The 16,486-nt window shown below is 37.2% G+C and overlaps 1 protein-coding gene across 1 annotated transcript in view; it reads left to right on the forward strand.

Annotated features, from left to right (window-relative positions):
• Positions 1 to 16,486, forward strand: part of LOC137151031 (cell adhesion molecule DSCAM) — a 323,665-nt gene that overhangs the window by 242,298 nt on the left and 64,881 nt on the right. Inside the window, exon 3 of the mRNA XM_067545225.1 lies at positions 14,930 to 14,936. Within this exon, the coding sequence (XP_067401326.1) occupies positions 14,930 to 14,936 (7 nt within the window). The remainder of the gene's footprint in view (positions 1 to 14,929; positions 14,937 to 16,486) is intronic.

The following is a 16,486-nucleotide window of genomic DNA, read 5'->3' on the forward strand; positions in this document are numbered from 1 at the left end:
ATGTTTGTCCAGTTTGAACTTTCATCATATCGCAAACAGGGTTCCATGGAAACCTTCTAAAAAACCTAGAAACTCTAGTGATTCTCAGAGCTTCCAGGCTCCCTGATATGGAGCTGGAAGCCCTGGGAACCCCAGATGTAGTGGGGACTCTGAATGGTAGGTGTGAAACTGACATGAATCATATTAATTTCAGTCAGCAGCAGCCAGGGAGCATATTTTGTTTCAGAAATATCATGTGTTTCCAAAACAAAAATTTCACAGAATTTCAAATTTCCATGATATTGTGAAAAAAAATATTTCAGTCTGAATTGGAAGAAAACCAAATTTCAAAATGTCAGTTTCCTGTGAACCAGAAATCCCAAATTTCAGTCAATTTTAATAGTTACTCAGATTAGAATTCGGCCAGGATGTCGAGTGAACCTCCTGCTCTTGGGGAAAGGGCTATGGGATCTCTAATGACCACAAATGGTTAGGAGTACTTCAGTTTTATATTTCAGCCAAAAAAGACATGCTAGGTGAAAGTATTCCATAGTCTGTCACTACATTGCTATAGCAAATAAGTACAGTTTAAGTTAGAAATGCAGTTACTTACATATTCTTGCCAATGATTGTTTGTCCTTCTGCCATTTTTAAAAAAAGAGTCTGGCATTTTGACTTTTAGTCAAAAAATGCTTCAGGATTTAAATGAGAGAGTAACTCTGAAGTCAGTAGTTTTTCAAGGTAGAAAGGTAGATGTTAGGAAATGGCTATTGCCTTAGGCAATATTACTTCCTCTCCCTGCTGCTTCCCTTCCCCCCCAAAGCATACCCACATGCATGCACATCCAAACAGGATTGAATGTCAAAAACACCTTGTACAAAGACCAAAGAGGATTCCATTTCACAGCCTGAAATCCTAGTTCCCCAAGTGAAATCAAGTCTCTCTTTTTCTTAGAGTCATCTCAGAGGTATATTCAGGCAGACTATTCTACATGTTAAAAGATAGGGAGGTAATAAGAGAACAGTGTAAAAGAGTTGCAGCTTTAAGATCCAGTTTTGAAAGATTAGGTTAAAGACAACAAAGGTAATAGGCTGGTCACACAATCAGATCCCATCCAACCACTTACAATTAATTATTAAAGCCCTTCTTTGAGCATTTGTTAGTTTGAATAGAAGAGCTGTCAGCTCTTAGGTCACTATTGAATATCAGCCTTAAATCATTATTATTGAACTGGTAGACTCTGAACCACTAATGTTGTCTTGGACAAAAACAAGTGAAGCACAGTATACTGATTTGTGGAGCAATTTTTTAAAATGTATTTTATTTTATTTTTACTTCTGTCCTCTGCCTTCTCTGCTCTTCAGAGTACTACATTTTGAACAATATGTTCCTTACACTACAGAAAGAACATAAGTGAACCGAAATCCATTAATGGAGTCTCTGTACATCTTGTTTTTGAAGTAAATTCTTTATGGGAGGGAAATTGGGTATCTAGAGGTACATTGTGTAGAGTGGAAATACTGGGTACTATGATACATGATACTATGATACTACTGGGGCTGCATCATAAAGAATTTTAGCAAGAGAAATTGATCTCTTCTTTGGAGGTAAAGTAACTATGAAAGTCTAGAGAAATAACTATGACCCTAATATATTCTACTGTGGCAGTTACTTAAGAGGTTGAATTTTTGGAGAATTAGCATGGAATAAATGCCATATGCCATCCAGCTGTCAGATTGTACTACATTAGAGGGTTTTTTTGTGACATTTATGGCTGTTCACATCCCTAAGCCATTGGCTGCAGAAAATAGAGTTCTCAAATTAAAGTTTAATATCAAGAAAGGGAAGGTAAAATAATTTTAGTCTAAAGCCTTTATCTCTACTATTTTATGCTGTCTGATTTTGAAAAACAGGAATATTCTTTTATTTTTTCTTTTACTTTGCAATCTGGAAGAAATTGCCATTTCTTAAATTGCCATAGCATGTCAAATCATAAAAATTGCGGCATATTTCTTTTTTCAAAATTCACTGGGTACATGGCCCCCATATTAAGTGACTTTACTTATAAGAGAGTATCTGTTGGCCTTGTGTGCGTTTAACTTTTTTCCACACTATCAAAAGGAAATTGAATATTCCTATAGGATGAACTTATATCTGTGCAAAGAGCCAGTAAATGGGCTCTTAAATCCATTAAAATTCATCTTAAGCCCTGTTTTGAGGATTTAAATGAGACTTAACTGTTTCACAGGTTTCATGTTGGTCCTCTGCACAAGGGTAAATTTCACCCATTTGCTAATCCCTTAATAAAGGGCCCTTAAGTGTACTCCTTATATCTAATATAAATATAAGAAATGCTCGTCTTCTAATTTTTGTATATAAATATTGTCAGTGAGATAGCAGATAATGTTTAGGAACAATGGAACTATACCAATGGCACAAACAAAAATACTAGGTACATTTTCTATGTTCGTATCTTTGCCCTACTTCATACCCTCCCAATCTGCAGGATGGGCCTCAGGATGAGGAAACCTCTGTTCGGATCCCTTCACTAAGATCCTCCCCTATTGTCCTTTCAGGCATTTATCCCCTACAGGAATGGCTGAAGACTCCCCAAACTAGCAAAGCCTCATGGATCTGCATGAGGCCAAATCTCTCTGTGATGAAGACATATGCCTCCACGTTGACTCTGGCTGCAGGCAAGGCCATCTTTCTTCCCACCCGATTGTCTGACAGCCTCTGGAGCTGGGAAGGGAAATAATTGCCTTCCAACAAGGATTTGTATTGGTTGAGCAACACATCTTCTGTTCACTAAAGCAAACTGTTACGTGTGTAAAAACAACAAAAGTCCTGTAGCACCTTAAAGACTAACAAATTTCTGCGGTCATAAGCTTTTGTGCTCTGACCTAAACAAAAGAGCAAATAGAAGTTGGCAGGCCCACAGACAGAGCATGCGAGCACTAAAGATGAAGGAGGATGTTTTTGTGCTTAAAGCACAGGACTAGGAGTCAGGAGATCTAGATTCAATTACCAACTCAGCCACTAACTTCCAGTATAACAGTGGGCAAATCACTTCACTTTTCTGTGCCTCATTTTCCTCATTGATTTACAAAAAATGGAGATAATAAATATTGTCTCTCAGAGGTGTGTTTGATGGCTTATTTCATTAGTGTTTCTGAGGCAGTTGGATGTTGTCTAGTGATGAGCACTGGAGAGGTGCACATAAATAAATAAAAGAAATACTTAAATTATTGATTTTTATGCTAAAGGATTTTGTTTGTAAGGCTTTTCTTTCCATATCCTGCCAATCTTGAGGGATGTAATATTACTGGGTGAAATTTTCCCCTAGGGAAAAAGAACAGGACCTAATTTACATGCTTGTTAAAACTCACTTCAGCCCTCAGTCTGGAAATTAAACTGGATTTGAATGGCTCGTAAGCCTTGATTTGATCCTCTGCATGGGGATGAATATCTCCCATTTTAAATCGCTATATTGAGTCAACGTGTGAATGACTATTTTTTTTTAATTATTTGAATAAATCTTATGTGATTAAAATGCTAGCCTTAAAAACCAATAACCCACCATGACAAGAAAAAGTAATCTGAATGATAAGGTTATACTGTATAAAACACCACATCACAACACAATTCGTATCTTGTCATTTTAGTGTTGATTATAGTTATGTCATGAAAATGTTAAAGCTTCATGGTTAAGCCCTCAAAAAATCAGGAAATGACAAAGTTAGAGTTGTGTGTACACCTTAAATCTAACCCCTTGTGCAGACGCATTACAGTCTTTAATCACCTACTCAAACATGAGTTTTCAACTAATACAACGTAATATAGTTGGGTTTTTTTACTACAACCTTACTTATACATGTAAGGCATCTTATATAATTCTTAGTTGCTAAATATCTCATTAAATATTCAGTCTAGGAAGCAGCCTCATTAGATCACAGCAGACAAGAATTATTTAGTTTCATAATCCAGACTAGCACAACTGCCTCTGCATATTCCTTTTATTATAGTGGTCCTGCTGCTGATACTTCTAATCCTTTGAAGCACTTATCCAACAAATAAGTTGCTGTTAATGCTACTGCACACTTTTCTGTGTTGGCACCAGATGAAGAGACAGTATCTTTCAACGCCAAGAAAAATTATCCTCAAACCCTAGAAGATGGGATTAACAATGCATAAAGCCTTGAGATACTTCCAGCAGCTCAGTAGCCCTGCAGAAGTAAAAAAAAACAAAAACCCAAACCCTTAAAACGGAAAATGTGTGAGGTATGTCCTGTTCATATGAGTGACAAGAGAAATGTATTCCACCAATATTCTGTAGTAGTGTATGAGAGAGAGACTTTTAATGTGGGTAGAGAAAATATACACTTGATTGTACAGGAAGGACAGACTATGGCTGGTGCATTGGAGACATTTCCAAAGAACACTCACATTTTTATTATCTATTATTTATATTATCATAGTGTCTAGAAATCCGAGTCCTGGGCCAGGTCCCTGTTGTGCAAGGCGCTGTACAAACACTGAACAAAAAGACTGTCCCTGCTGCACAAGCTGCAGTTTACAATCTAAAAATAAGATAAGAGACAACAGATGGATACAGTGTAATTGTAGCTGTGTCAGTCCCAAGATAGTAGAGAGACAAAGTGGGTGAAGTATTATCTCTTATTGGACCAACTTCTGGAGCTGGTCCAATAAAAGATATTATCACTTTGTCTCTCTAACAGATGGATACAGACAGACAGGAGAGTACAAGGAAACCATGAGACAATATTGGTCAACATGATAGGCTGTGGCCTCGGCACAAGAGCAGCTTAACCATTGCCAACCATTTTTGTAGGTATCATGTCAAAGGGGAGTTTTCTGAAGGGACTTGAAGGAGCAGAATGAGTTAGTTTTGCAGATGTGTACACTGAGTACCACCCCAGGTGAAGGGCAGCATGGGAGAAAGGACAAAGGTGCTTGTTTGAAACTTTAGCAAGAGGATGATCAACCCGCTTCAGCTTCTGTCTTGTTCAGGGACATGGAAAGGTGGTTTAGAGCTGCATTTCTCCCCCTCCTTTGTGTCCTATACTAAGCAATGCACAGCTGGACCTGAGGATCTGGGCTTTGATGTCCAGAAGCCATTATTTAGTCCTATTCATGTCTCTGTTTCTGGTTGAGTTGTTTCCTGGCAAGTGAATAGTTCAAATAGTTTTTATCCTATGGATCCCGTATGTTTACTTGCCAAATCAATAAAAGAGAAGGAAAAGACCCCTCCTCAAGGTCCCACCCCAAACTCCAAATTATTGATTTAGGATTCCCAGATTTGACAAACATACAGTCAACCATTAGATCAAAATACTAAACTAGACTGTGTCAAGTGATACTTTGTGAAATAGAGCATATGCAATGGGTGAATATATTGTGAAACTCTTAATAGATTTTCCCGGGAGGGGAGGGCTACTGGAGTAACAATTTTGATAAGACTCACCCTCCGGTTTGAGATGCTTCATTACCTTCACAGTTACCTGTGATGTGATCCAAAGCAGTAAGAAATCAATGCATTTAAAGCATGTGAAACTATTAAACTGCAGCAATTCTAATTCAATGTAGCATAATATTGATTATATGCAATTAGTTACAATAAGACTGCTGTTAGTGGCACTAGTAATGCTGTATATCCCAGGCTATAATTTATGCTAATCATATTGTTTATACCTAAAGTTCTCTACATATAAAGTGACTTTGAAGCTATAAACTGTTAAGTCTGATGCATAAACCTAACCATTGTTCAGTTCAAAAGAAATGCAAGTCCTTCCTTCATATAATGGGGGATATCTTGCTTATTCTTAAATCTCCCTGTTGATGGAAAAGGAGATGAATTAGGTTCCCTGAGATCATACAGTAAAATGTAAATTTAGCTGTATTGTATCACTGGTCACCTAGAGGCCATATATTTATTAAGGATTCACCAGCAAAAACTTGAAAGAACCAATTTTAATCCTCAGGCAGCTTCATACATCACGCATGAACCCCATTTAATCAAAAGCTGCCTTAAAACTAGCTGGTGATTTAAAACTTAGCTGCTTTCTTTGCAACTGAAATAGGGAAAGCAGCTGACAGAGTAAAGTCTATAAAGGCCTGAATCATCTAAAACTGCAGTATTAAGATTATGACAATTTTCCTTAACATGATAGAGGATCGAGAGCTAACTGCTATGAGGAGACTTGCAATTACCGAGACCAAATGCACCCAAAGGAGATTTGGTGCGTTATATACATATTGCTATTTTTTTATTATCCAAAAATAATTAACATTGACATAACTGTTAATTAACACAGTCTTGACAAATGTACATAACAGTACAATTCAATATTGATCATTTTCCGTTCCCCTTTGAAAAACCAATCCCTTTACAGAAAACAAACTCTTTCTTTTAAAGCCCCAAACATAATATAATACAAATACAATTAGGACTGACAACTGATAGCAAATATGTCCCTTTTTTTGCAACTTCTCAAACATGGATGAGAAAGGAAAAAGAAATAAGGAGGAGCATCTCTGCAAATGTTCTCTTTTATCTTACATAACTCTCAGTTTTCCATGGTGTCCATTATCACAATAAGCAATATATTTAATTTCTTAAAACGACTGAACTGTATACACAATAAGATTATCTGTTCATTTTTTCTTTCTAATTCTGCTCCTAGAGAGATACAGTATTATGATACTAGAGTTGAGCCCATATCAACCAAGAGTATGAATTCTAACTCCCCCCTAGTTTTAGGGGTGTTTGGATTTGGATCATTGGATTCAGATCACTTCCTGTGGATCTGAATGCAACATGTCTTCCAAACCTGAGGAAGGACTCCTGTGCTGGCATATATCATGGCAATGTCAGGGGCTAGCCACTACTTAGTCTTTTGTAACATGTCAGTTTGTAAAGATGAACTTGGTGTTTGCATATTTTTGAACATTATTTTATTTACCTTAATAGTCTTAGGAGCAGGGAAATAGTTTTTTAGGGAAAAGCAGATTGTTATTGTAGCTTATATCACAGGTGAATAGGGAAACTTGGGTAGTATAGTTAAGATTTTGCCCTAACTTAGGTGTGGCCAGGCCTGGGGTCATGGGGTTGCAGCCCCGCTCAGGTTTGGCCCAGCTGTTCCTGCCCCTCAAGGCAGCTGCCTAGTTTGCATATAGCTAGAGCAGCTCATGTCCATGAGACATGGGACAGTGTTCACTTGGTAACCTGGGGAATTGAACCTAAGGTCTTTATCTTCCCCATGAGAACTGAAAGAGGGGGAGAATGGTCTTTTTTCTTTGTCCCCTTCTTGAATGATTGGAGGAGGGAGAATGCTAGCTTACTCAATGGTGTATCAAAACTCTGACAGCTGCTCAGCCAAATATGGTTAATTATTGTGCTAATCAGGAAATTAATTATTCAATTTGTAAATTCCAATTTCTTTCACTGGAAGCTCAGAAAGGGAAGTGTGATTTGTCAGCACTGCTTCCAGCAAAGTTGATGGTAGTGATGAGCAAACTTTTAAGAGTCTAAAGTTTGGATCTAGGGTAGATAAACATGCAAAACTGGATGTTTATCTGAAACTCTTGAGTCCAGAAAAATAAACTGGTGTCCACACAAGAGCAGGCCTTACAATGAGAAATTCAGTTCATCTCAACATTCTCAGAAATATGCTGAGAATTGCTTTTCTTGCGCTGTGTTTCCACTCATCTAGTTCAGGCAGCTGTGACTTAGTAGTGAAAATAATTACTCTGAACATTTCAGAGCCTTCAGCAAATTCTGGTTCATTTCTAGAACTGGGCAAAGGGGATATGAAAATACAGTGGAACCCCATGTATCCAGTCTAATTGGGACCAGGGCCAGAATGGATAATAAAAAATTTGGATAATCAGGAGAATGGGCCGGGCTTGGGCTGTCAGCCCCCCAGCAGCAGCAGGGCTTGGGGGCTAACTTCCTGAGCCCCACTTCCCAGTTCAGTTCATACAGAGAGCTGGATAACGGAGGCTTGGATAAATGGTGTGCTACTGTAGTTTATCAGAGCTCTGAATGAAATTTCAGTGGATCTTGCTTGGGCCCTACTTGAAATCAATGAGAGTCTTTGGCATCAGACCAGGCTTTTATAAAGAGAACACTTCTGGATACTTTAACCTCCTGCAAAGCCACATGGTCATGCAGACAGTCATTGTTATTTGGATTCACAGATGCATAGATCTTAAGGCTAAAAGGCACCATTATGATCATTTAGTCAGATCTTCTGTCTGACACAGGCTAAAGAATCGCCCAATAATTTCTGTATCTAGCTTGTGACTTCTGTTTAAGCTATTGCATATCTTTTAGAAAGCAATCTGGTCTTGACTTAAAGACTGTAGATCACGGAGAATCCAGCATGTCCTAGAAAGTTAGCAGAATTATTTCTGGGTTAGAAAGCTATTTCAGTGGAAATCTATCAGTTTCTTTGAGAATTATGAAAGGTTAAGAAACTTATGTACTTGTGTGTAAATTTGATAGCTCAAACCAATAAACTGTCTGCCAATGAAAACAAAAATTTAGGCCCTGTCCATACCACATCTAAAACCATCTTTGGCCTCAAGTCTGCAAATGTTTATGTATGTTCTTAACTTTACTCATGAAATTAATCTCACTGAGTTCACATCAAGGCTGAGAACAGTCGGTATGAACTTCTATGCTCTGTGATGCTACTATCTTGTTTTATAAAATCTTAACTTTCATTTTGAGGGGGGAGAGAGAAAAACACCAACCCTAGCTGTCTAGTTGTTATGATTCTTAAGAAAATCTCAAAAGTATTAACTGAGGGCTTGTCTACACTTAAAGCACTGTAGTGGCACAGCTGCGCCACTGTGGCCCTTAGTGAAGACATTACCTACACCGACGGGACAGCTTCTCCAATCGGCATATGTACTCCACCTCCCCAAGAGGCGGTAGTTATGTCATCAGAAGAAGGTCTCCCGTTCTCATAGCACTGTCTGCACCGGGGATTAGGTCAGTATAACTACATCACTCAGAGGGGTGGATTTTCCGTACCTCTGAGAGACGTAGTTATACTGACATAGATTGGTAGTGTAGACCAAGCCAGAGTCTATCTGATGTAGAGGAGTCTGTTTGAGTCTGCAGAGAGATTGGAACAATAGCCCTGAGAGGTGTGAACTGTCACATTCATCTCAATAAGGTGTTAACTCAGATGCTCATTGATCATGATTTAAATGTTTTAAATGGTTTACATGTTTTATTTCTCTTGTAAGAAAAGAGATGGGGAATCATATATCTTCACAAATTATTGAATAACATCTCATTTCACTGCCAAAAGTGTGTTTGGCATTTGGGAGATACCACCACTTATTTTCTTCCCCAGACAAGAAGGAGTTATGCCAGCCTAAGGGGCCCATCGGCATAATCAATAACCCTGAAGGGGAGCCAGTGGAGCTCAAAGAGATGCATAGTCTTATTTTGGACATCAGTGCAACCTACTGTGAATGGCATCTCATTTTGATGACTTACATGGATAGAACATATTTTGTGAGTGGAGCTTGGAAGAGTACCACCACTCTTATTTTAACTCAATGTGGTTCATGCATAGATGTTTGCAGGACTGTGGCTTCAGAGCAGTGTTTAAGCATGGCTGTGTCTAGCACATTTTCCCTGTCCAGAGTGGTAGATAGTTTTGTTGTTTAGAGACTTACGTTGTAGCCATGCTATAAAATGGTGATAAAGGTTATTCTTTAGTATGGCTCTTTTGAGACATGTTCAGGGAAACCATTATAGATCCTTGATAGAAAAACAGTTTTATCAGTCGGAAGTGATGAGTACAATTGATACAAGTTTAGTTGTGCTATATTATCATTTAGCATCTGATTAAAGCAACCATCCGTTCTTTTTATTTCTATCAACCCAATTTAGATGATAATAATATCAAATCATGATATGTTTCCCACAAAGTGAAAATCACATTTGATTTTTACCCCTTCTTGAGCATAACATTACTCCTATTCAAAGACTAGTACTATAGCTGCCAAAAAGGGGAAAAAAAGTAAAAAAACCAAACTCCTTGAATGCAGACTAAAAGAACAATTAATGTTGGAGTCTTAAAATATGCTCATTTTCATACAAAAATATTTGACACTAAATCCACAAGAAAGCATTCAAATACTCTTTTATGAATTATACATGAGAACAATTTCATATTGGAAACCTAAACAGAGATATCTTAACTTTATTACTAAGACCTGTAAAATTTTATTTTACTCTTTGATATTATCCAGTCTAATGGATGGCATAAAAACCATACATAAGAGCTACTTCATAATTGTTAAGGTGACCTTTCATCACTTAGAGGAATTAATACAAGATTTGCCAATGCAGCTAAACTTTAATGAAGTCACTGGGTTATTTAGGGCAGTAGGCAGCAGTTAGTAAAATAAGAGATATACTTCTCTATATGTCATCCAGGCGGTTTAAAGAGACACAGTTCAGGTTGGCAGGCTCCAATTTGACCTACTTTCCCTCCATCTATTTCTTTTCAAGATCTTATTACTTTTTTATTTGTTTCTTCAGATTAAATGCTTCAGTAATGTCTCCTATATAAATACAAATTTAATGTTATTCACAAGTGATGGAAATTAATTTGATTAAGGAAACTAAAATTGTTGCTGGTAAAGTTTGCAGATGGCATGAAAATTGGTGCAGTTATAAATAGTGATAAGGATAGGTCAACTGTACAGAAAGAGCTGGATCACTTGGTAAGCTGGTCTCATTAAAACAACATTTTTTAACACAGCTAGATGCAAGGTCTAGGAACAAAGAATATAGGTCATTGTTTCATTGAGTTTAAGGCCAGAAGGGATCATTGGATCACCTAGTCTGACCTTCTGTATATCACAGGCCATTAAATTTCTCCATACACCCTGATGCTGAGCTCAGTGACTTTAGTTGGACCAAAACATTTCAGTTCTCAGAAGACTCAACCATTATGTGCCACGAAAAGAGTACAGGAGAACCTGAGGTGCCACCAATGCCCAAGGGACCTGCAGGATGGTGGACTGTATTCTAGAAAGCTCTCTGAAAAAGACATCAGAGGTTATGGTGAATAATCAACGGACGGTTACTGTGGCTAAGAAGACTGACATTGTTTTGGGATGCATAAACAGGGGACTATCAAGTAGGAGTAGGGAGAGGATATTACCTCTGGATATAGCATTCCTGAGACGATTACTAAAATATTGTGTCCAATTCTGAGGTGTGAACTTAAAAAGCATGTTGAAAAATTGGGAAAGGTTCTGAAAAGAGCTGCAAGAATGATTCAAAGTCTGAAAAATCCACTTTACAATCAAATATTTAGGAAGCTCGTTCTATTTAGCTTATCAAAGAAAAGGTTAACAGGTAACTTGACCATGGTCTGTAAGTACCTATGTGGGGAGAAGATTTATAATAATAGAGAAGTTATTTAATGCAACAGACAAAGCACAACATCAAATAGCTGGGACCTTAAGCTAGGTTAATTCAGACCAGAAATAATGTACAAACTTTTAACAGTGATAGTAACTAACCATTGGAATAATTTATCTTGTGGTTGTAGTGGTTTCTTCATTAAAGTCTTTAATCAAGATTTATGTCTTTCTAAAAATGTATTTGGCAAGTCCCTGGTTAATCTGTGTGACTCGGTTTACCCATTTGAAGAACAGTTATAATTATAATATTAGTAATAACACTCGCCTACCTCACAATTGTGTTATGAAGAGTAATCAATGTTTGTAATATGCTCTGGTGTCTTTGAATGAAAGACACTACATGCAAATGATGGGCCTGATTTTCAGAGGTGCTGAGCATCGAAAACTACAATTCAAGTGAATAGGAGCTGCACGCACTTAGCATTCCTTAAAATCAGATGCTAAAATTATTATAATTATCAAGTTTCCAAGGAATTATTACAAACAACAGAAAGGACAAATAAAGGTGAATTATGAAATATATTTTGACAGTATTATTTTTTAATTGGGGTGAAGGTGATTTCTTTGCCTCCCACCCTCCCTCCCTTGAAGGTCTCTAACAGCAAAAAAACAAAAATTTCTCTGAAAGGATGCATCTTAGAAAAAAAATCCTTATGTAGCATATTAGGTAGGTAAATTAAAAAAGTAGATTTTGCTGGAGCAAAAACAAGAGTGATTAAATTAAATATGCCTGGAGAACAGAACACTCCCCAAGACCAGCAGAGTAATAAATGCATGTTGATCTAGGTGTATTTCTAAACACTTTTGAAGTACAGTACACAGAATTCTTGACACTTAGGCTTTGTCAGTTTTCAGAATGGAGAGAGGTAAATAGTGGTGTCCCCCTGGGGTCTGTAATGGGACCAGTACTAATGAACATATTCATAAATGATCTGGAAAAAGTGAGGTTAAACAGTGAGGTGGTAACATTTGCAGATGATAGAAAACTACTCAAGATAGTTAAGTTCAAAGCAGACTGAGAAGAGTTACAAAGAGATCTCACAAAACTGAGTGACTGGGCAACATAATGGCAGATGAAATTCAGTGTTAATAAATGCAAAGTAGTGCACATGGGAAAACATAATCCTGACTACACATATAAAATGATGAGGTCTAAATTAGCTATTACCGTTCAAGAAAGAGATCTTGGAGTCATTGTGTATAGTTCTCTGAAAATATCCACACAATGTGCAGCAGCAGTCAAAAAAGCTAACAGAATGTTGGGAATCATTAGGAAAGGGATAGATAATAATTCAGAAAATATTGGATTGCCTCTTTATAAATCCATGGTACAATCACATCTTGAATATCGCGTGTAGATCTGGTTGTACCATCTCCAAAAAGATATATTGGAATTGGAAAAGGTATAGAAAAGGGCAACTAAAATGATTAGGGTATGGAAAAGCTTCCATATCAGGAGAAATTAATAAGACTAGGTAGGACTTTTTATTGTGGAAAAGAGACTACTAAGAAGGGTTATGATAGAGGGGGGTATGTGTGGAGAAAGTAAATAAGGAAATGTTATTTACTTCTTCTCATAACAAGAACTAGGGGTCACCAAATGAAATTAATAGGCAGCAGGTTTAAAATGAACAAAACCAAGTATTTCTTCACACAATGCACAGTCAACCTGTGGAACTCCCTGCCAGAGGATGTTGTGAAGGCCAAGATTATAATGGAGTTCAAAAAAGATCTTGATTAATTCCTGTAGGATAGGTCATCAATGGCTATTAGCCAGGATAGGCAGGGGTTGCTGTTTGCCACAGGGTGGGAATGGCCGATGGGATAGATCACTTGATGATTACCTGTTCTAGTCATTCCCACTGAATCACCTGGAATTGGCCACTGTTGGAAGACAGGATACTGGGCTAGATGAACCATTGGTCTGACCCAGTATGGCCGTTCTTATGTTGCGGCTGACAACTTGTCGACTTTAATGAAAATCCTCTCCATTTAGAAGGTGACAGAAGTTACATACATTTTCCCTTTTATTTTATGTTATCTTTTATGTCTAGCATTTTTATGGTTTAAAGGAGTTGGTTATAAAAGTGTTACATAAGTATGTAAAATATATTAAGAAAAAGAGAGGAAGAGAAATGCTTTAACCCTGTAATTATACACAGTATGTGTTGGTGAGAAATGTATACTATGTGATAACATCTGGCATGTGGCAATAGCTCTTTATTTTTAGTTATCTTTAAAAAGGATAAGGCAAAAATTCCTAGATAATGTAATAAGTAAAGGTTTTATTTCACAACTCTCTTTCTAATATTTTACTATGACACCATTTAAATATTGCTAATACTACATGTATATTCAAAGAGGCAACCCCATATACATGGGGCTAAGACTAGAAGATGATTACATGTACATTAATAACTCCTTATTTAAAAATAATTGTGCTTAATATATTACTCAGATAATGATAATTTACAAATTCCTAGCAGTGCAAAGACATGATGTGAAGTTTCTGTAGCTTTCAGACAGGCTTTTTAAAAAATAAGACCAAATTTGACTGGCATGTTTACGTAGGAGCATGTGATAATTTTTGTAGGCTGCAGTAAGGGGAAGAAGGCTCCACCAACAACAGGCAGAGGAACATTACACAGCATGGGAGTGGCTTACATATCTATGCATATTTGTCCCTTAGACCAACAACAGGCAATATACGTAAGTCTCTACATAAGATTCCTGTTCCTATATTGATAGGAATAATATGCATTAGGTGGGAGATCCTGTGGGAATTCAACTTTTAAACCCAGGTTTATGCAAAGACTTAAGCATGTGTATAACTTTACTCATGAGTAATCCCACAATGGCTTAAATCTTTGTAGGACTGGGGCCATACTTAGTAAAGATGCTATTGCAATCAGAGTCAATCAGAATGGGAGACAATGATACAGGACACTTTTAGGACATTTGTTTGGCCATTTGCACATTATTTTCATACATGGTTGGGTAAATGAGCTAATTAAGTCCATAACTGTTCACTTAAATTACTTGAAAACCATTCTCTTCAAGTGATCATTAGGCTTAAGAGTTAGCCCCAACTGAGATTAATGAGGGCAGCTCATATCTCTTGGAGTGATCCCGTCAGGCTGCCTGCAGTCACAGGAAGACATCTGTGCATTGGTTTCTTGGTTCACATCATGAAGAGTTCTTTGCAAACATAGGGAATATCAACTTTAAAAAAATAAAAGTCTAGATTCTACAGACATGTTGGATGGATACCTCAGAAGTTATGGCTCTGAACTGTGGGCTGTGTTTTTGGCATGACTGCTTGAAAACCTCCCTTTTTTTTTTTTAGCACTGATGTAGGAATTTTTCAAGGTAAAACATATGAAACATATGAAAAAGACTGCACAGAAATTAGGTTGCAAATGTTGAGTAAAGGACAGAGGAGAGTGGATTGCATAGTTGTGTCTGAGAGAGCATAGGTTGTAAATGCCCTGGAAAAGGAAGGCTTACTTAGCACGTGCAAAGGGGGAAAACAAAGAGTAATGTGGTGAAACTAAGCAACATAAAATTTTCACTGGATGCCAGTGAAACACCAGGGAACAGCCTTCCAAAGAAGTGGTAGAAGCCCCATCACAGGAGCCATTTAAAATAGACTGTACAAATAATTAGAATATGTAATGTAGAGAGCAAGTGTATACTGGCTAATGAATGCCCTAGATGATCCAATATATACTTTCAATCTCCAATTTCTGTGTTTTCACCAATTGCAAGGTTTTCCAGTACAATTGTTCAACCGCTGCATGAAGAGTAACTCGCACAGTCAACGAATCTCTGTCTGGTTAAGCATTACTTCTGGAAAGAGTTCGTAGTAACACTAATAACCACTGAAGTCAAAGAAGTGGCATTGATCATTCTTACTGGGTTAGTTATGCATTGTTAGATCGGGTATACCGTTTTCTCCAAACATTGTAATTAAAGATATTGCAATATTTAAAAATACAAATACTGATTTTTTCCCTTGTGAACTTTAAGCTGTATATTTCAACCATAATTGTACTGCTTTGAAATATTATCTCCCAGGAGATGGTGTCTGCTTTCCACTATGCTAAGAAGCGTGTTTTGTTTCAAATTAATCTGGGCTGAAACACAAACTCTGTGCATTTCAGTAATTAAAATTTTCAAGACAATATGAAATAGATCTGGTCCTTGGATAGAAGGAAAAAAAAAAAAAAAGGAACAGCACCATATAAAGATAAACATACTCCCAGAGGGCCTCCACAGATATACCATGGCTGAAAAGCCTTTTCCCTAGCTCTCCTCACAACATCTGTCCCATGTCTAGCAGAAATCCTCAGGTTGGGCACTGAGCTCTGCATTTGATCCAAAGTGAGCAGGAGCTCAATATCCTGTATATTTGTGTTTCAACAGGAGTTTTTAACAGCAGCTCAGTATAATAATTTAAGCTCTTTTGCAAAGATGAGGAAAAATAATAGATTCAAAGTTTGGCCTAACTCTGCTTCCACTGAAATAATTGGCAAATATTGCATTGACTTCAAAGGAAGCAGAATAAGGCCAAGCCAGTGTCATATCTGAGGTTATTTTATCATTCAGCACCTATCGTGAGAAAAAAAGAGGTTGTCTAAGGTTGTTCTAACCCTCTATGCCTTGTTCCGTAGGTCAGTCTTGTGATGTGTTTTTAAATCAATTTCTACAAATTCTTTTTTAATTTCTTTTAGATCACTGCTTAAATGGGATGCCCAGGTAATTGTTCTCCCCACAAATAGCATTTTATTTTGATTCATTGATTCTTAGAAGTGCTTGTACCTTGACCTATTTGTGTGTAGCTGCCCTTCATATTGTTAACCACAGATAAATCTGTATGCAAACCCATGTCTGGTTAAAAAGAAGTGTTTCTCACATCCATGTTATTGAATATTGGTTTATAACTGTTGTCATCCCTGTATATTTTTCACCATAATTTGGGAAGTCAGATATATTTAACAGTATGCATGTACAAATGTTCTCATCA

This window comes from Emydura macquarii, unplaced genomic scaffold (genome assembly GCF_026122565.2).
Source record: "Emydura macquarii macquarii isolate MOO-44397 ecotype Brisbane River unplaced genomic scaffold, CSIRO-AGI_Emac_v2 contig_1043, whole genome shotgun sequence".
Taxonomy (NCBI): Eukaryota; Metazoa; Chordata; order Testudines; family Chelidae; genus Emydura; species Emydura macquarii.